The sequence below is a fragment of the Haliotis asinina genome, chromosome 7 (genome assembly GCF_037392515.1).
Source record: "Haliotis asinina isolate JCU_RB_2024 chromosome 7, JCU_Hal_asi_v2, whole genome shotgun sequence".
Lineage (NCBI taxonomy): Eukaryota > Metazoa > Mollusca > Gastropoda > Lepetellida > Haliotidae > Haliotis > Haliotis asinina.
The window spans coordinates 55392681-55414868 of record NC_090286.1 but is presented as its reverse complement, the minus strand read 5'-3'; the positions used below and the strand labels follow the sequence as shown (position 1 = coordinate 55414868).

Sequence of the window (22188 nt, the reverse complement as noted above, 5' to 3'; positions counted from 1 at the left end):
AAGAGTAAACCAATCGCATAACAGAGGGTGATTTGAACGTGCTTGGTCAGCGTGAAGGATGGAATGGCTAGCAGGTGCCCGTCAAGGTGTCATGAATTAGCCCAGGATTTCGGACACATTTGACCATGGATATTTCGTCGAAGCAGGATACAGATGTCTACATTGGCCCATACAGGGCTACAAAGTTGGTATGTCGGATCTGCGAATCATTAAGCTGAATATGTTAAATATTCTTAGAGCAAATCGATTTGTTTATTCGTCGCTAGCAGAGAACAGTCTCATATGCGAAGCTTAGGTTTGGTTTATTAACGTTAGGTTTGTGTAAATTGCATCTTTGAATGTAAATCTTAATCGACAGGTTTGGAACTTTGTAGATATTTGCCATGATGGAGCTTGCTGTCTGTTGAGCCATACTGACACATTCATTAATCTAGTGCTGTCGTGCTGTACCTTCAATATTTGTTGTGACTGGGACTATTTGGACAGGAACATTGTGGACATCGATTTCGAATTAGCTGTAACCGTCACCACACAGGTCTAACCTTCATAGCTCTAGCTTGAAAAAAACAACAACCCAAAACATCAACACTTTTTCACATTTACTTTTTAGCAATTTCACTTGCATGGTTATGGTCATATTGCCTGAGACAAAGAGTGAAAGCAAGTTTAATGATTTTATCTCTTTTATCATGTTTATTAGGACATATTCCTAGAAATCATTGCCATATTTGTGGGTTCGGTAAGAGTTCTGCCCGTACTCCCACCCCAATCAAAAATCAAAATTAGACACTGACATGCATACCTCACAGTAAACATGGTAAATATGCATTCAATAAACTAGAACAGCGGTATAAGAAACAGTGAACAGTGTTGAAATATTGCACATGGGAAGGAGCAAATTTACTGTGTAAAAGGAGGGGGTAAAGGCGGAAATCTTTCTGTCAGTTCTAGGAAATGAAATGATCTTAAAGACTAGCGTGTTGTAATGTTATCATGTCTATTTATTGGGAAGAGTTCCCCCATATTCTTTCTTTCCCAGATTAACAGGGGTGACACTACATAGTTCAACTCTATATAATGTACTTAATTTTGGGACTTTTAGTTATTTTTGTGAGTCCTTGAGTAATTGTTGTGTTAGGATTTGTAAATGATTCTAATATGTATCAATAAATAAATATTTGGGATAGGGGAATGGGAGGAAGTCTTACCGCTTATTGTATGTAGGTCTTGACAGCATATGCATATACATATTCACAATAGTTTAATCAATTTGTTTCATTCTGGTTTGTTTAAACAGTGGAATGAAATTATTCATACATTCCGGAAAGACATGCCATGTGGTCGGCATCGAAGATACATGAGAACATATGACAACTGCTTTGTGGCATCAGGAGCTGTTGACTGGCTTTTAAAACACCTGAGATGTAATCCCAATTTTGGTCCAGAAGTCACTCGGTAAGAGGTCTTGGCTGTAAATGTATATATTTGTTGTATGTTACAAACTTTGATTTATTACATGTATGTTTTGCATTTAATCCACCAAATCAACAATATTGAAAACTTCATTGAAACATGCACTGCAGGAAACAATTGCAAGGTTTTCATAATCTCTTCTGAACAGAGTTATTACAGACACCACGCCATTTGTGTTTTGGTGATGAGTCTCCACCTGCACTCTGTCCAGTTGCAATTTACCTATGCATTTCAATAAGTGTCAAAAACATATCATTATTCACACTCACAGGATATCTGGCAAAGGTATTCAACATGTTCAAGGCATTTGTATTAGACAGTGCAAGTAAGAAAACATTGACTGCAGTAGGGTGTCAGTCCACTCAGTATGCCCTTCAGGTGTGAACCAGATTTACAGAAGATGTTATGTAACACAAGTGAAAGCATAGAAAGTGATTGTTTTAACTTCAAATTATCATGCCTGACAACAGTGTGATGTCCCACAGAGCATGACATGTATTAGGGCTAATGAACCCATGGGTTAGAGATGCTGGGTGAGAAGGGAGGATGTTGACCCCAGGGTGCATTTGTTTTCACTGGACCATGACCATGCGATCAGTGAAGCATGGTCTGATAGGGAGAGTTACTACTGACCAAAGTTTATTGTGTAATGTTGTTTTGTTTTTATACAGCATGTGCCTAAGGTATTCAAAACATAATAGGATTATCTTATCTCTGGGGAACGTGGTTGTTTACATTGTTGATAGCTTTATCTTTCGTGTTTTTGCATTCTGACTCTGAGTAGTGGTATGAGTAAATTATTACTAAATATCTTTTAACTTGATACAGGGGAATTTCCAAATAAACAAAATATTTTCAGATATATATTATGTTAATTTACAGTATTTTTTATGAAGAAAATCCTGAAATGATATTTCAGCCTACAGTCCTGTTGTTGAGTCCCTGTGGCTGGAACGTATGGAGCCAAAAATCCACCTTATTTCAAGAGATCTTCTTTTTTGGGTGGTTTGTTCTGAGTCTGAGTGTTCTCTGAGTTGTGTAATTGAGTCAAATTTTAGATCATTTTTGTCTTGATGTTCCGAGTGAAGTGCCACCGGTTTGTCGCGCTTGTGATAGCAGCATAGTGTCCCGTTATTGGATTCTGAAACATCTTTTAGTTTCATCAACATATTGTTTCTTACAGCGTTTGTACATAAGAAGGTAAACTACATTATGTGATTGGCAAGTGACAGAGCATGTGAAGTGTTGCTATCTGTGAGTGTTTTGTAGATTTTGCAGTTTAACTGGGCGCACGTATCGTTGACGAAATTGACAATTTGTCTGCTGGTTTGTAGTAGTTGTCTAGGATAAGTCAGAGTGGCTCTAAATAGGTGACCCTTTAGGGTTTGAACACTTCTGCGGTAGGCTGAAATATGTGGTGTTGGGAAAGTGTCCAGAAAAATGTCTGAGCCACTTAGTAAGTGCCTACATTTTTTACAATGGCATTGAGTTCCATGTTCATGGAATTGTAGTCACTAACTTATACCAGTCTATTGTTGTTTCGTGGTTCTTTATTGGGGATGGGGGGTGGGGATAGTGGAGCATTTCCGTCCTCCACATCAGACCTGTCCTTATTTTGTTGTATGTGTTTCTTCGGGTAGCCTCATTTGAGATAGTACTGGATGAGGTTGAGGCTGTTTTTCAAAACTTTGTTTCTGGAGAATTCAGCCATGAATTTAATAGTTGGGTGTGAGCTATTAAGATAGTGGATGAACGATTCTAGATATTGTTGTCCTACTTACCATATCATGAATATGTCATCAATAAACCTGGCTTATGTGTGTTGTTTATCAGTGTATTGATCTAGAAGCTTGTCTTCTTAAGTTCGCCCATGAAGATGTTAGTGTAGGATGATGCTAATTTAGTACCCTCTGCGCTGCCTCCGACCTGGAGGTAGTTGGACAAAGGCAAAGTTGTATTTGTGTAGGACTGTTTTGAGTAGGTTGAGGATGTCGGTTGGGGTGATGAGGAAGTTGGGTTTGAATCGCCTGATTGCCCGGACTACTGCTCGTAGGCCTTCGCCGTTAGGGATATTATTGTAAAGAGAAGTGACATCCATCCATCTGTGTAGTCCATTTCATTGCTATCTAGTAATTTCTATTAAGTACCCAGTTATTCAATCTGGAATTCATAAATATTTGTACTTTGGATCTTGTTTTTTATTTAACAACAAATTCATTGTAAAGCATGTTTTCAATTGGACGTTAAAATTGTTTCCTTGATTTTAGTAGAGTTTTTTAAAGGCTTGGGGATAGCACTGATGTTAAAAAGGAAAAATTAATTATTGGAAAGGGCAGGTTTCTCATCACTTTCATTATACCAAATGTAACCAGGCTCACCTAAAAATTGTAGTGACCATTTTAAAATCATTAGCTCATGATCATCTTTTACAAGTCTTTTCAAAGTAATGTTCCCAGTTAACAAATACATTGTGCATGATCTTTAAGTGGTCTGTAGAGACATCATTGTCGTGACAGTTAATGCATTTCCTGAAAATTTCATTTAGTGAATTTTGAAAGTAATTAAGTTTCCAAGGTTGCTGATTGTCAGAGTGACTGTTATGTATTGCAGGTGTCAGACAGTGCAACTCCTGAAGAAGCTTTTCAAGTCCGGAATCTTTGAGGATGTTAGACCATCCAAGCATGGTCGATCTGACTTCACAGATAATGGCAGACTTTATAGGTAAGTTTGAAAAATTGTTTATTAATTGGAGGTATATTTTAGATAATAGTATATTGAAATGTGTTAAGAGCTAAACTACACGACTCTCTCTCTCGCTCTCATGAAGCTGATGCATGTACCTGATGATGCATCACGAAGTTAACCAATTGCTCAGTGACAGGTAATTCAAACTTTATGTATGATATGGAATTATGTTGAAACTGCACATGATTTTTATCATGTTACGTGGTATAAATGGATAGTTTTAGGATAAACTGATTGACAATTCCTTCTAAATATGAAGCAGAATGACACTAAAACACTATTTTCCCAGGTTCTTGAATGCTATTTTCTATGACAGCATTTATTGAATGAGCGACTGTTTCCTTCCCATGAGCATATACTGTGTTTCACATCACTGGTTTAGAATTTGCCTCCATAGTGATAAACATTGCCTCCAATCATGTAAATCATGTAATATTACAGTGTAGTTTAAATGCAATGCCTGATCAATATGGAATCAGAGGAAACTGGTGTAGGTGTGTTGATGGATTAATTTTTCTTGCTGCCAAGTGTTTGCATGTCTAGTGCAGTATGATTGAAATACAGCCTGAAACTCATTCCATTATCTGATTGGTAAACCAAAACACATTTTTGTGCTCAGAGCCTAGAGAGGTTCCAGTGGCAGTGTAAGATAGTCTGTGTAGACTGTAATGTAATTTGCCTGGAGAGCCCAGGTTTGTTTCTCCATTCGTTTCTCATACTGGTACAATGTGTAAAGCCCATTTGTGGTGCACCTCCCATGATATGGCTGGAATATTGATGGAAGCCATGTAAAACCTCACTCACTCATTCACTCACTCTGTGGAGAGAGATGAGTCAGATTTGTTCCAAATTATTTTTTGTTTAATTGTTGAATGTGCTTTTCAGATATCTGATATTTAAACATTGGAGTCTGTGCCATATTGTCCAGTGATTGATGTCATGAACATCAATCCTCATGATTTAGATATTCAAATTTATAGAATTTGTACTTGCCAGGTTGTATTCATAGGTTAAACATGCAAAATTCTTTGAATAGGTATTGTTGGTCTAATAGTCCCTCACCTTTTTGTTATTTAATTGGCAGAATCTTCAATTCTGGATTTAATTGAGAAAAAAAAAATTTTATAGACAAACTTCATAACACTTCGAAGAATGTGATTTAGGTTGAATCACCAGTGATTCCTTGAAGTGCATGCTACATTGCCATAACCAGGAGTAATCAGAACTCCACGACTCCTTCCACATGCCACTACTTATGTCTGAAGTGTGCACTGAGATCAATATTTCTTCCAATAACGTGTGTTATACACAAGTTTTGTACATCTGTCATGTCTAATGGTATGAAATCAGCGACAGGAGTCTCGCTCCACTGATTCCTTTTGGAATGTTTATTTTCAAATATTGGCCATGAGAAATTGGGATGTCGTTTCAACATGTTTAATCAGTTGTTTCATAATAGTAATTTAAGAATCTGATATATTATTCATAAGCAAACTTGTCTTGCTCTTGGCCATGCTTTTTGGTTCAAATCACTTTTGAAGCATCTTCTATTGATTTTCTTGTCCATTATTACTGTGCTGCCATGGTTGAGTGGCGTTTACATCAGTAGGATGATTGTTTGTTGTTGCAAGGATGAGTGCTGTTGCTTGCCGGAAATGTTTGTTTTATTTCGTGTCAATGTAAAACTGCTTATAGATTTTGTCTAAAGCATTTACATGATACAGAATAGTAACTGAAGCATTACTATTCATCCATTACAAATTGGGACATAACACTTTTGAATTATGCCTTTGTCTGAAATGTCAGCAAGGATAAAAAGGTGAGTCAACTAGGGACCCCGAAAGATTGGTAGCCATCTTGGATTGTCAGATGAGCAATTTTTACTTTATGCATCTGTTATATAAAACTAAAACTAAGGCCAACTGATTTTGCTGATGCACTGGCTTAACATGATACAGATATTGATCTGATCTAGACAATGACATTTTTCTTCATTCTTTGGTGATTTGCCTAGTGATATATCTAGACCTTCATGAGGGTCAATAATTGGCCCAAGCACTGTGAAGAACAAATGTCAGTACAAGTGTCAAAATAAATATGTTCAATTTCATGTATGCATATAAGCTTTAAAGTTAGGACTATTGTGAAGGCTTGGCAGACGTAACTTTATTTCACTGGTAATAGGACCCTATATATATGCTTATACAAGCGGAGGTATGTGTAGCGTAGCAGTAGCATTTGCTGAGAGCCTGTCAGTTCGATTTCCCTGGTTAGGTTACAATGTGTGAAGGCCCCATTTCTCGTGTACCCTTCACATGATATTGCTGGAATAATGCTATTGTAATAATTCATCACTCACTTTACACACAAGCAAAGATCTGTCTAGGCTGAGGCCAAAGTCTGCAGTTAAATGAAGTAAATATTCCCAAACTGAAATCTGGTATACATCCTTTAAAAAATCAACTTGATTTCAGAAAAAGGTGAACCTTTTAGAAAATCAAATTTTAATGATTTTTGCAAATGTTTCTGACAAGGGCACTTAGTTTGGAATCTGAGATAACATCCATCCTGATGAGAAAATAATGTTCACATTTCTCATCACAGATGATTAGGTACAGCTGTGTGAATATTGGTTGTGTGTTTGCTTTGGCAGTGGTTCAATGGCATGTTCCTTGGGCCACTTATTATTTTGCATAGTAATTAGTATATACATGTAATAAATAATAGACTACATATTTGTTGGGAAAGAGATTGAGACTTAAAATATGCATTACATTTTCATCTGGTTATTTTTAGTTTTAGTTCATGTTCAAGCAACGGATATGGCTCATTGACAGTGCCTATTTTGGTTGATGCAACGCATTCATAATCTCATCAAAGTAGAAAGATTATTATGCAATCACACCTGATATGGATATAAACTTTAAGGACAGAGGACTGATATAGGATGTATTGTAGAATCTGTACCTCATTTTACTTTCAACTAACATATTTGTTTTGGTTATTTGGCATTCTCTTTAAACTGTGTTTGTGAAGTTGGCATCTTCAACAGCTGATATGTGTTTATTACAGATTTGTTTACAAATCACCACCTCGACCACCACGCCCAGTTCTTGTCCCTCGCGCAAACTATTTGAATGGTGAGTCAAAGATCGGGTCAAGTAATGATGTAGCATCAAACCTTCCCGAGCCTCTCCTACAGGAGTGCCACCTGGTGGGCCGCGTACTGACGGCAGAGGAGATAGAGGATGTCTGGAAGAGTCTCACTCTGCATAGGTAAAGTAGGATAAATACATAATGAGACATACAGTTGAGTCCCCATAAAATATGGAAAGATCCCTTTTTATGTCAGTTTGACTGAGACACAAATTTCTTAATGGAATTTCTTGGTTAAGTAAGCCTCCAGTGTCGCATTTTTGGACACGAGTGGAAATAACTCATTGCCTGGCATTGCAGTCCAGTGTTTCTGTGAAAAAATGATCAGGGCAAGTGATTTTACATGCGCCACTGTACTGGAGTACACTAGCAATTTTAAAGTTATTTACACCCCTGTTGTCAGAGTTGAATAAAATTTTGAATCCCTATTATTATGTGCTAATGTCTGAGCATGTGTCATCACTTTGAAACCAGAACTGTTATCGTTGTCTGTAGCTTGTGTGCCCACTCTGGTTGTTTTCAATGCTCCTGTGATATGTTTCGTTTAATGCTGCCTGCTGATTGAGGCAATACCATCACAAACTGTTACTTTAGTGAAGAAAATAGTCACATTTCTAGAAAAAATGTCATTTACTGATGTCATTGTGGATTGTGATGCGTTATTATTACTTCACTTGAATTTATATTTTTATTATTTGGATATCCTCAAAAACTGGGATTGTGGATTCAGGAAATGAAACAGTAAATCAACCAAAAACACTCACCACCATGTATACATGAAACATGGTGGCAGCCAGGTATCAAGTCTGGACCAGGCAATCTCGTGATTGACATTTTCAGTGACGTTCCACACTGTCAAGGTAAATTGACACTGTGTTTGATCTCACTTTGTTTTCCACTAAAATCAAATTCCAGGCTACAGCAGACGCTGGGTACAATAGACCTCGGTGAGATCCTCGACAGCAGCTATGTCAGTGGGCGCAATATCCATCACAACTGTCTCTACGTCAACAAGAGTGGTATCGTCACCAACATCGAGGCAAAAGGTAGTCTTCATATTTCTGGTGACTATGGTGATGAGCTATGTGGTTATTTTGGAAGGGGGTGTAGTAGTGTATGCTAATTCTGGCAGTTCAAAGATTGTGAAAATGAATTAATATGACTGTATTGTTTCATTTGTATTTTCAGATCAGCTACCTCACTGGGCAATGTCTGCAATGAAGTGCCTAGCCCGTTGTGAGTATTTTTAAATGCTCCATTCCTTGAAAGGGATAGATTTTTTTCTGTTTGGATGTTGTGTCCTAGATGTATCTTTTACCATGTGTATTGGGATTGTGAATTAATACAATTTTCGTTGATGAATAGTTATATGACTGTTTCCTCAGGGCCTGAGAAGGTAGATGACAATCTGCCAAGCTACCCTGGTTTTGAGAAGGATGTGTTTGGAGTGGTCAAGGACTATTTCTGTGGTTTAGCAGAACCACTGATGACCTTCGATATGTATGAGGTCATCACAAATGTATTTGGTGAGTACATGTTTAGCTCTATGAGATAACATAATAAGAGGAAAGAAGTAATTGACATAGCAAAGTACATACAAATAGAACTTGCATTTATACATTTTGACACTATAATTTTACATTAGCAGTGTCTGTTTTGTTACTTGCCCATGATAAAAGATCTGTATAGATTGATAGACTAATGAGTAACTGTTTTAAGCTCAAGTCTTTTGTAGGAATTTTCTCAAATATGAAAGAGATGCAAACTAATCATTAAATTGAAAAACAGTCAATACTTGAAGCCATTTTCTATTTTGAAACCTGCATGTTGATCATACGATCATAACTAATTAGACCATGTAAACCCTCTGAATTGTGTGTTCAGAAATACTTTGATTTGTTCCTGTATGTCAGCAAGACTTGTCTGTATGTTTGGTTGCATCCCTGTTCCTGTGGCTGAGAAGGATAATTAAGCATGCAGTACATCATTTCGTAAAACCTGAAACTGTCATGCTATGTAACTGTAAGCATGTGAGCATGGTTCATGTCATAGATAGGCCTCTAACATTAGATGGACATGCTAAACTTTCTTACTAGACGTGCAGTCTTTGATGTGTATAATGATTCTGATAACAGCTGTTGTGTGCAACAGGGCTCAAAGATTAGATAATTGCATCCTTACACAGTTGTATTTGTGTTAGAGACCTTGCTTTTCATCCAGGGAATCATGAAACATCCTACATCTTAGAAATATTGTCATGCAGAATTTGCCATACTTTGGAATCTTGAACACTTTCTGTAGTTAATTGATAACGAACAGCTGTTTGCTTTTTAGCAAAGGGCATTTATATATAATAGTTATATAAGTGAAGTGATGTTGACATGAACTTTTAATACATCTGTGGGCATGTAAAATCCTAATACGGTCAAGTCTCATTAATGCGGCTTCCATTTATCCAACAATCAGCTTCATCCGATGTTTTTATTGGTAATTGAATAAACATTATTTAGTCTCAATTATTTAGTCTGACATCCTTGTTAATCCAACAATTTGCTATGCAACAAATGATGTCAAACTAACAAGACTTCACTGTAATTGTATTTTTTCAAGTCGGTTCAAACTGTTATCTTATTTGTCGTTGTTTAATTGTGATTGTGTATTTGCTGCACATATTTGACATGTCTTGCTACTCACTCACTAATATTGAATGCATTTTAGCGAGTTTTATGACATTGCTTCATAAGCGTCTTCTTGAAATATGCTACCCCTGATTCCTTCCTATCACTATAGTTTATTTCTAATGTCAACACAGATAACAATAGTGGTATGAAAAAATTCAGTGTTTTTTGCTTCAAGTCATATATATATATATATTTGCATGGACCGTTACTTCTTAAGACTGGGGACACTTACCTTTCCTGCTGGAATATAGCAAAAGTTGCTTAAAACCAAACACATCCACTTACTCTGTTTTTGTAACTCTGAGATCAGGCTTATGAAGACACATTTTTGTCCTGCTTTCAAAATGCAGTTGGCATGCAGTGTGCCCATTCTGTATCCTGAGGCTTATGAACCTCATTACTGGTCTGATGAGTATATGTTCATAAATATTCAGAAAGAAAAAGATCTTTTGTCATCTTTGACCCTGCACATGGTCATGTCTGTAACTATGCTAAATCAAAGCTTTCTAGTCACAGTATTAACTGTCAGCGGGACTATTTTTCAGCTTTTAGATTTGAATAAAATAGTAACCATGCTAACAATTGCTCTGAACTATTCTAAAAATAGATGTCTGTCATCTTTATTAGCTCTGCTGAAGGAAAGCTTTCTAGTAACGGTATTAACAATCCGTTATTCAGCTTTTTGAGGAGTCACATTCTGTTACTTTGAGTGCAAGTTGCTGATGTGATATTGTGTTCTGTTCCATTGCATGCTGCATGCTGTTTTCGGCATGTGTAGTACAATCTGAGAACCGTCTGCCTCGTCATTCGTCCCCGAGTAATGCCAGTAACCGGTCCACTCCCAAGTCAGCCACCTGGTCGTATGCATCGCTTGAAAACCTGCTCATAGATATCGTCAGAAGCACTGGCCTTGACACCACCCCACACCAACATCGGCTTGGCCTGCAGAGCTCCTCAACCCTTAACCTTTCAAACTTTAACCCTGCTGCAGAAAGCACTAACATACACATTGAGAAGAAGTATGGGTCAAGCCCCGAGCTGAAGGTCACACGCTACGAGACTGCTTTTGGTCCCGAGAACAAGACAGTTACACGGGTTTTCTACACGAATGGGGTCGCAACTGACTATGGACATTGTGGCTATGGTTTGGAAGAAAGCTGTATGCCACTTGAAACTCATTTTGACATGGAACCTGAAACAAGTTCATCAGCCAGCAATAGCAGCCAAGTTAACTTTGAGCGTGCTCAGTCATTGGAAAGACTCAACATGGAGGCCCTCCGCACTGACCGCGGAACAGACTACTGTTACAACTATTCTGCAAATTCAAGTGGCTTCTATGAAACACCCCCTTCCCAGAGAGACAGCTTCCATTCTGTGAGAAGTCAAAACAGTGGCAACAACTCTGCCCAATCGACTCGATCAGCTAGAGGTTACATCTCCCGATCCTCCGCCAGAAATACCTCTTCTGTCTCCTCAAATCATAAACCTGTCCTGGATGGAGCCAAACTGCAGAGGAGCAGTCGGATGCAGAGTGCTTCTTCCCCAGATCTTCCCGGACTGGCCAGCTCAGCCCCTAAAACCATGTCAAGAATTCCTGATAAAAACACATTTGAACTCCATGGCCCAAGTATTAGCATGGCTGACCTGAACTCTCCTGAGAAAAATACTTCTGGCTCATCATCATACCGATGGCGGAGATCGGCTTTCCATAACTGTGAGTCAGATTTGTGGTGCAGCAAAGTGTTATTCCTGCATACATAATGCTTTGTGACCCCAGATTAACTGCTCATTGCAATATATTAATCAACAGTTAAATCACTAACTAAATCATACTCCCCTGTGTAAACACATATTCTGCCATTATTCTATATGGTTTGTAATAATTTGCTTTTATGGAAGGTGTACAGATTTATGCTTAACTTAACTTTAGCATCTCATGATCATTTGATATTACTGTAGTTACTCCATGGCATGTAGATTTATGAAAGCAATGTCTTTCAGTGGGGTCTGTGGACACCGAAGAGCGAACTCGGCGAGCACTGCGCCTGGTGTGCTTGCTGCTTCCTCCGGCCAACCGGCGCCGTCTGCAGCTGCTGCTGAAGCTGATGTACAAGATGTGTCACAACCAGGAGCTGTGTCTGGACAGAACACAAACTACCAGGCAGCTGGTGAGCATTTACTATCTGGGAGGAACACACTGGCTACACACTCACCTGCCCTCCTGGACCTTGTTTGCTAATGTTAATGGCAACCACAGGGCTGTTATAATTTCAAACATTTCAAACATCTGTGTTTCTGTTCTCAGCTGTCTGCAGTTTTAGTTGAGCATGATTATCTGTCTACAGTTACTGGACACCTTCACTCGCACCATCTTGAGTTCCCATGAAGAAGCTGACATGGATGAACTCCTCGTCCGACAGATTGTTTCATTCCTCATCGACAACTATGCTGAGATCATGACTGCACCCCTTGACCTCAAGGTTGCTGTGGAGGAGAGGCTAAAGGACATGCAAAAGCCGCAGGTAACGCATGAAGCTTGCAGTAGACATTAGCGCTTGCTCAATCATATTAATCTGCATTTTGTTGAATGTTCTTGAAATCTAAAATCATTCCTAGCCTTGAAACCTAAAATTGCTTATAAATGCCAAGATTTGTAAAGAGCCAATTTCTTTCAATCCTTAGTAAAATTAAACCTAAGAAATGTAAATGCATATTTGCATGATGCATATGTTGAATATATAAATTGAATGAAGCTTGTATTTCAGTTAACATCCATATCTTGTCATGTATTCATAGCCCTTATTATACCATACTAATATTAATATGTGGTATATATATAACCTCCTGCTGCAATCATGCTACACACTAATACATCTATATACACTGTCATACATGTGTTATACATTTGTATACATCAGTGCCCTGTAGCATCATTTCATGGTATGGATGTAAGCAAGCATTTTGCCAAATAGTCCTCACCTGTATCAATAAGAAGTCACCAACACGTCTTCCTTAAGAAAGTAGAACTCCACATTACCCTCATTGATACAAAATTTAATCTGCTTTGGCATGATAGGTTTAACGTTATTAATATGAAACATTTAAGTGGTCTCCAGCTTCTGATATCAGTTAATTGAACCAAAATAGCTGATGCATGCCTGCCAGAAGCCTTATCATGGTTGGAATGCCCAAATCATGAAGTAGTGTAAGACCTGCCAAAACTTTGAGCTTTTTCCCAAATTTGTTATTTAAAAGCTAAAATAAATGTGCCTGTTCAAAACATGATTAAACTCACATCACTCACTGACTCACTCACTATGTTACATGAATATATTGCCTACTTTATGACTGTACCCAGATCTTCTTGTTGCATCTTCTTTGGTCAAGGACAATTCCATACATTTTGCTCACTAAGATTTCAAATCTGGTCATAAAAATCAATATATAGTGACATCCCGATTCTGGCATCTTGAATATTATGGAATAACTCAAAGTACCTGGTAGCTCCGACCAGTTTTTTTTTATCCCCATAGACATACCTGTGTCTGGGATACATCGATAAGTCGAATTCATTACTTGGTCCCCAGCAATTTGACTCAGCGGGATTAGACTTTTAATTTATTTTTTCATTTCAAACCTCAATGTAATGATATCAGATTATAGTGCTTGCTACCGTCACAAAAAGCTTGACATGGCAATAACAAACACGAAGATAGATTTTACGAAGACTGCTCACACTCTGAACATTTTACTAGTACTTAAATATTATCCACTTATTTCCCCCTTGACTCATGAAGATGGATTGACATGTATCAACCTCTCTAACACGTCTTCCTAGAACTTTCTCGCTTCTCACCTGTATGTGTGGGGATGCAGGTATCATGTACTCGCTTTGCATTCTCTTGGTCATATATATCCATATATTCCATTATTCTAACCACCTTACTTATACTATACTATTTTATATTATCATTTAAAACAAATTGATTTTTAAAATGGTACAGTAATTGATAACAGTAGTGAGTGAAAATCCTTTCAGATAAATTAAAGAATTATTTCTGATTTAATTATATTGTACAGTTTAATATTTTGATTGTTGCAGTTTATTTTAACCTCTTTTCTGTTGATTTGATGTGTATGCACTTGGAACCATTTTACTAAAATAACTGTTAGCACTTGAATACTGCTTTTCAGCAATACTCTGGGTTTTCCTACATTCTTATCATGTCGTGGGCCATACACAAATTCAAGTGCTCGTAATTCCTCCCCAAATAATTCAAGACAAAATTAATCATTGACAAATGCCCATTCAGATGATGTGAATGATTACAGAGGGTCAAAGTTGTTGATGTCAGTGTGGTCTCTGTCAAAAGAAAATGAGATACTAATGTTGGCATTATTTTATTGTTACTTTTGCAGAAACCAACATACAGATAACCTCTTAGTCGCTAATATCACGGTTATTGTGTTAACATTAGTAATATGAACACTTTCAGAACATAGAACTGAATGATCTCTTTCCATGGATACTGTTTTCCATCTAGCATATAATACTTACATCTCTTTACTGAACGTTTTGATGAAGCACCCTAACTCTTCCATACTGACAAAGGAATAGATAGAAATCCACAATTTTCCCCAACAAGACAGGCATATTTCAATCACGGCAGTGCATACACATCACTCTGCGCCGACTGGCTCGCTGACGAGTGGTGTGTCTGCCTTCCAGATTGTGTACTCACCCGGAGACCCCGCTCTCTCCCGTTACTGCACACAGGTCTCCATGGAGCAATACGAGTCCCAGAAGCTGAGCAGCTCTCAGAAGGCCCTCGCCGATCTTTTGGAGGAAATCATTGCTGATCAGTCTATGTCCATTAAGGACAAGAAGAAACGGTTGAAACAAGTGAGCAAGGCTTTAGACAGTTCCAACGAGGTGACAGTTCATTTTGTTATCATTCTCAAGTACCACTTGTTTGTAGTTGGTAACAGAACTCAGACTTTTGGCATATCTGTAGAGTGGCAGCTGTCTAAACATGATTTAAGGACATGGTGTCAAATTTTTACACAACAACCTCTTATGGACGACTACTTCTTTGAGGAAAATACGTAGTTACAATACATGAAGAACTGCTATCGGTCTTCCCACTTTAAAAGACTCAAATCTGGTGGGTGATATATGATGATTGATTCAAAAGCATGTTTAATACTAAGTCACCTTTTAGAGGGGATACTATGTAATTTCATACTCTATCCTTTGTACTTGCATATTCTTAACATGAATGTCCCCTGCCATGACAGGGGAAGTACTAAAAGGGGCATAAAACTAAACTCACTATTAACATTGAGAATATTCCTATCAATTACTAAAGGGGCGGTGGGGTTGCCTAGTGGTTATAGCGTTCGCTCGTCACGCCGAAGACCCGGGTTCGATTCCCCACATGGGTACAATGTGTGAGGCCCATTTTCAGGTGTCATATGGCTTGAATATTGCTACAAGTGGCGTAAAACAAAACTCACTTACTATCAATTACGAAGTGAGTAAATAACTGATTTCACGACTATTTGGTGCAGTGACTGATTGACATAAAGCTATAACTTCTTTTCTTTGACTGGATTAAACAATAGGCTGTAGGCTTTAGTGAGGAAAAGGTTCCAATCCGTACCAGTCCTTTCTTTAGGTTTTGCAGGCCACTGCAATTAACAATGAAAATGTAGAAGTGAGAAAATGATCTGAGATATTGTAGAATTATATGCTGAGTTTGTATTTGAGATGGTCTACTTTGGAACTGTTATCTGTGTAGAGTAGAGTAGCTTGATCAAGTCTTGGTTCTCTATTGGAGACCCAAGGCTTGATCTTGTCATTATTGTGCTTGTCAAATCCGCAACGTCTCCATATGTATACATGTTCACTGTCTTATAACCAATGTCAGTGTTTGAAACTCAACATGAAGGTTCATTGTCACTCAGATGGTGAAAATTTGAAGATTTACAGATTCATGGATTTAAAAAACTTGAGGGCAAGTGCCTCTAAATTTTCAATACCAATAGCCATAAACACTGGGATGCTCAAGAGAAATACTGGTACATGTCTGGTCAGTGTTTCTGGACAGATTCATTTTAATACTTTTTAGAGTTGGCTAAAATTATTGATAATCAGAAATGTCAGCAATGGGAAAGATTATTGATGATTATTAATATGTTCTGTTGGTTACTGGTTATTGTTCTTTAATAATTATTGTATTTGAAAGATTGTGTATGATTTTGAGTAAGTACATCCAAAGAGACGTGAGAATTACTTGGTTTTCTACATCTGATAAGAGTACTGGTAAGTGTTAAGAGGGAATGTTGTATGAATGGTTTAGTGACAAGCACAATATTGATGTAGCCAGTAGACTAGTATGTGTTGTTTTTGTATTTCTATTGCAGATGAAACTGTAAGTTATTTATTTTTGTACTTAACTCTCGTCTCTCAGCTTTTCAAGCTCTTCTGACATAAGTCGGGGGATCTACTGTATGTTGTTCCCACCACTCATGTCAGCTCAAATTGTCCAAGTCTGAATATATTTTCAAAATGGCCACCACATATGGCCTCCTGAGCAGCCCTTTTTCTCTCTCTTTTAATAGCATTTTTTGTTTGAAATAAAATACTCAATTTGGGGTGCATGGTAGGGTTGGTGATATCCAATTCTAACCTTTTCTGACAGTAATTTTGTTCTCTTTATTATTGAATATACAGCTTTTCAGACATTTAAATAAATGATTGCTTACATACATGTTTCTTTTCTTAATGCCATATTTTGTTCACATCTTTAGATAATATGTTATATAGTTAGGGAAAAAATAAGGGATCACATGAAAGTACATGTGTACCCTATTTTTTCCAGGATTTTTCACAAGCTATGTGCTACAAACCTTGTGAAGAACGTTGACAAAAATAACGGAACACCTGTCCCTTCATGTGATCCGACCTGTGAAGGTCCAGGGTAGAATATGCGTTCAGCAACCCATGCTTGTCTGAAAAGGCAACTATGCTTGTCGTAAGAGGCAACTAAGTGGTCAGACTCACTGACTTAGTTGATACGTCATCGGTTTCCATTTGCACAGGTCAATGCTCATGCTGTTGATCACTGGATTGTCTGGTGTGGAGTTAATTATTTACAGACCGCTGCCATATAGCTTGAACATTGCTAAGAGCAGTCAACGAAACTCGTTCAATCACTCATTTCATGTGGTCCCTTTCAATTTTTCCCGCTGTTAATGCTCATTACTTTTGCAAAAAAAGACAAATATCAATGATAACAGGCATTTTTGTGAGTTAGGTACTTTGACTATGTATGGAGGTGAGCTGCATTTCCTTGGAACAGCTGTCTAGTGCACTGTGTCGCTTAGTATTCCAATACCATTATGCTGTGGCACCTAACATGCCAGGCTCCTCATCTACTGAATATTCCCCCTTGCTGCAAGACAGTAAAGTTAACTCTGCTTATAGTAATCTGTGATAAGTGTACTGAGCAGAAACTAGAATATGAAGGTTAAGAGAACAGTCACATGACCATAGTCTTCTTCCCACAAATCAATTAGAATCATGGTACATGTAATTTAAAAACTTTTTCGTATTCATTTTTCAAATCTAAATGCAGACAGTTGTAATGTGCTCTACAGAGCCAATAAATTTGGATGTTTTTTTATGAAGAATTCTCATAGATACTTAGCAAATCCATGAGTAAACATTGACCCATAATCTCATATTTCCATACAACAAAATCTGTATTTTTCTCTGCTAAATAATTCCATGTTTTTCTTTAGTTCTCCAAAACATATCCCAGTCTGTACTATCGGCGCTTTCCGACTGCCGAGAGCGAGGCTGAGGTCATTCCGCCGAAGCCGAAGATAAAGCCACCCCTCCTGGTGAAGCCCCTGATGAAACTACGAGGACTCCGACTATGACACGATGAGATGGGGATGAATATCTAGTCATCATGTGCTGGACCTAGTGCTAGAGTTTGGACGACATCTATGGATAGAGTTTGCCTCTCAATTAATTTATTGGTTCAATTTTTTCTTTTGTTGTATCGTATGTGCCTTTTACTATGTCAAATCGAAATCAGGTAAATCAAAAGATGTTTGAAAAATGATCTCAAAAATTATTATTTCAGGGAAAGATAATTCAAAATTTATGGAATGATTTAATATCATTTCAGGGAAAACAACTGTCCGTTTTAGCTGTAATATGTCTAGATGTTCTTGAACATGGATAGTCTTCATTGTCTGCTATCATTAGATATCCTGTGCATTGTCTCCAGTCTGTTATGATAAACATCCAAGACCTTTTGCCCCCAATAGTATTTATATTGGGGAAATGATCTTTGCCCTCGTATCACTTACTTTATCCGAATATGTCTCATACATTGAATGAACATAAAATCAAAATAATCCCAGTAATGAGTTCAAAATGGCTCTTCAGCCTCCTATGATCAATACTTTGGTATCCATTTAGTAAACGTTTTGACATTTAGTTACTAATTTACTGGTACGCTTACACAAAAAAAGTTAAAAGAGGTCAATAGACATTTCCAGATGTATATGACTTGACTTTAGCATTATCACTATATCCACTTGTGTCATTCATGAAAGAATATGATTTTGATTTGCTGACTATTTTTCGTGTTATGTCATTTAAATCTTGACTCAAGAAGAAGCTCAGCATTGGGTGTGCAGACTCGCTGATTGTGTTGACACGTGTTACCATATCCTGTTTGTGTATAGTGATGTTCATGCTGTTGATCGTAGGATTGTCTGGTCGAGACCTGATTGTTTACAGACTGCCACCATACAGACTGCCACCACATAGCTGAAATAATGCTTAATGCATCGTAAAACTAAACTCACTCACAAAGAAGCAGGGTTGGCATTTGGGTTTATGGTATGTATCATAATGGAATTGAAATAATACACAATGGACAGTCACAGATGTTTTCCAAGGTAACTAGTATGAAATGGGGCCATGTTTGTATATGCACATTATATATATATTTTGTTAATATTGGGCATGTTATCTTACACTATCTCAAGAGGTTCCAGAGATACAGACAAGACAAGTCTGTATAAGGGCATGTGCAGTAATGTTCTACTACCAATACTCAAGCATAGTAATTTCATAACGCTTTGCTTGCTTCTAGATTTGCTGGTCAAATACAATGTGTTTTTAATCAATATATGCTAGATTTACTATGAACATGCAAAATACACATTCGTTTTGCAGAATATTCTGTGTACATAATTCTTGGAAATGCTATTTGGAAGAACACATTCCACATATGTTCATATGTATTTTTGAAGCTTTCTCTTTGAAAGAAGTAAGACAAAGTGTTTTTGTTGTGGAAATGTTCTTGTCAGCATGTGTCATAATTGCCATTTTGTTAAGGTTTTATAGGTTTGGTGTATTTACAATGATTTCTGTCACAATAATTGATCTAACACAATGTGAGATTTTATCAGTATTAATGAAACTCTTGCCAGTGGAATCTGAAATATTTTCGATGACTGATATGACCATTGTATTGTGAAGGTTGGTTAGATGAGAGATCCAAGTGCCCAGGAATATGAAAAATATATACTGGGAAGGTTAACTTTTTCCTATTATCTACCTAGCAGTTACCGTTTCGATTTTCATGCAGTTATCCTGTAACTGCTTTTTGAGACTGTTAGGGGATTGCAAGCAATATGGGCCTCCAATCTGATTCTGGTGTAGACAAGATTCCAGCAACCTTTGCTGTCCATGATGGTCAGACTTCTTGAGTTTGGTGGGTGCTTGTCACTGTACTCTGAAAATGTGAATTATTTTTGGTTATGGTCCACAAGTAATGACTTAAAGTATTCAGAATGGTACAACAAACAAAGAGCGATTATGCCACTAACAAATGAATGTATTTGGATAACAGATAAATGTATCAGACGTACCAACACAGAGTATGACAACACATTACAACAGCAGGGATTGAAGGGATCTCTTCTAACCAATATTTCCAGGTAGCCATCAAAGAAGTCTTAGGATGTTTCTCAAGTGTTTCTGATTCAGTGTTGGATCAAAACTGCCACAAGGAGTATTTTGAGTAATGTCAGAATGACACCTACAATGTTTTGTAATTGCACACCAGCATCAGGTAAGGAAGAGACTGTCAACTTGTTTATTATGAGGAACTTAACATTTCAGAGTATATACTTAATCCTTTGCGTTTATAAAGTATATATGCCGAAACATTCTGTTCCTCGTAATAAAGGAGTTAACGTACATTACATTCTCTTCCTTATGTGTCTATTCATCTGCCATTCAAAGACCTAATAATCAGGTTGTACCTCATCTGTGAATCTGTTAAGTGTTTAAAGTTGTGTAACCATGTATTCTGAATTGTGAAGCAGATGTTGGTAACCATGTGATACCCAGATTTTATATCCTTGTCACACAAGATTGGCTTTTGTACGTGATAGTGTAGTTTAGGTTGAATGTTTAGAAAAGTTACACAGCTTGTCATGACTCATCGTGGAAGAAACAAGGGTGTATAAACCTGTGGAGTTCTGATATTGGTCATTATTGCTGATACTGTTATTGAGTACCACTGAAGACTGTTTGATAATGAGTACATCACTGTCGAAATGCTGCTAAAGCTTACAACACTTATATGTGTGAATGGATATGTTTGAATATGTATATCAAGTTTTATGATAATCACTATGATTGACACATATCAAAGAGACGTATTTTACTGATTCTGTGCTTTTATCCCCCTTCTGCTCATTGTGCTTTCCTCCTCGGAATGGGAGATAACTCCCATCCTCCATGTACATAGCTGCTGTATCTTCCTATCTCTAGCTCATTCCTCTCACAATTCTATTCTCATAACCATATGATTCAATCACTGTGATAAGAGATTATATATTTTTTTGCATGTTTTTCATTCTGGTTTGGAATTTATTTATGAATCTGTCACCAAGAGACGAAAAGGCTAAATGAACTTACCAGTAATTCATTGACATTTTCAACAGAATCATGTTTTGCTGGTGCTGAAATATTTTCACTAATTCCCATTGTAATTGGTAAGTATGAACAAGTTTGTTGGCACAGTGGGATGAGTCAGTATGTTTGGGTATAACTTGATTCAACATTTTTATGTACCCATGTGATGTATTTATAGACATCTAAGTATCTGTACATCACAATAGATTCACAGCATGACTGATACCATAATCCAATTTCATAAAACATTGTGCATTTCTGGTGCCACAGGTTTGGCTGTTTCCATGGTTACAGCAATGCCATTCTAGTCTTTTTCAAGTATACATACACACATGCAAGATGAACTTACCAGGATGCCTAATATAAGGAGTAAACCATATTTGCTTGGGCTTGAGTATCCTTTGAGTACATTGCCTTATGAACAATAACTATTTATTCTAGGCATTTATCGCCAAAATTATATGATACAGGATATTTTCTTATTGTATTGCAATATATATAATGTTAAGGCTGTAATGGTTTGTAAGCACTTCACTCTGGAAAACTAAATCCATTCAAAATCTAATGGAGAGTGGTACCTTTCGTTATTTTTGTATTTATTTTTTCCCAAATATTTCACTGGATTCCATTGATACGCTCCGAAACATCGTGTTATTCACAATAAAGTTGTCATCTATATATCTTGCTTTTCTCATTCCATTTTTAAATGCCCTCAAACATTTGTATTGTAAAGTTGACCTGTCTTGTTCCTTGTTTTCAGAACAATACATTATCACCGTACTTATTGGTGTTTGCATCTGAATATGCACCAATACAGATAATTGTACTCGAATGGCATCTGCCTAAGTCAGTATTGACATAGCCACAGTGAACAATTATCAGACATGAATTTAAGTTATTTTATTATCAAAGGGATGTTTTGCCACTTGTACTATTTTCTTGTCAGAAAGCTGGTAAAAAAACCCTCTTCGAATTAGGCATTATTTGATTGGGATAGTATTTTAGAAAAATCTCATTTTCATTAGATTAATAGGCATTTTTCAAGTGTATCATTGTTTCATTCATAAGAATCTTGGTCTTGCCTTGAAACATTTTGTTGAGAGACACAGAGAATGCACT

General features: G+C 37.2%; 1 protein-coding gene across 2 annotated transcripts; it reads left to right on the top strand.

Annotated features, from left to right (window-relative positions):
• The first annotated feature begins 29 nt into the window (after positions 1-29).
• On the top strand, positions 30-21741 carry LOC137291618 (DEP domain-containing protein 1B-like). Of its 2 annotated transcripts, none has more exons than XM_067823011.1 (12): positions 30-188; positions 1298-1455; positions 4084-4194; positions 7291-7494; positions 8290-8420; positions 8563-8610; positions 8760-8900; positions 10834-11769; positions 12057-12223; positions 12401-12577; positions 14785-14988; positions 17862-21741. In XM_067823011.1, exons 1-12 carry the CDS (start codon positions 126-128, stop codon positions 18000-18002), a joined length of 2481 nt encoding a protein of 826 aa, XP_067679112.1. In that variant the 5' UTR covers positions 30-125; the 3' UTR covers positions 18003-21741. The 2 variants fall into 2 exon arrangements, with proteins under 2 accessions (XP_067679112.1, XP_067679113.1); XM_067823012.1 differs by having other exon boundaries at positions 42-188; positions 14785-14958.
• Positions 21742-22188: the final 447 nt, after the last annotated feature.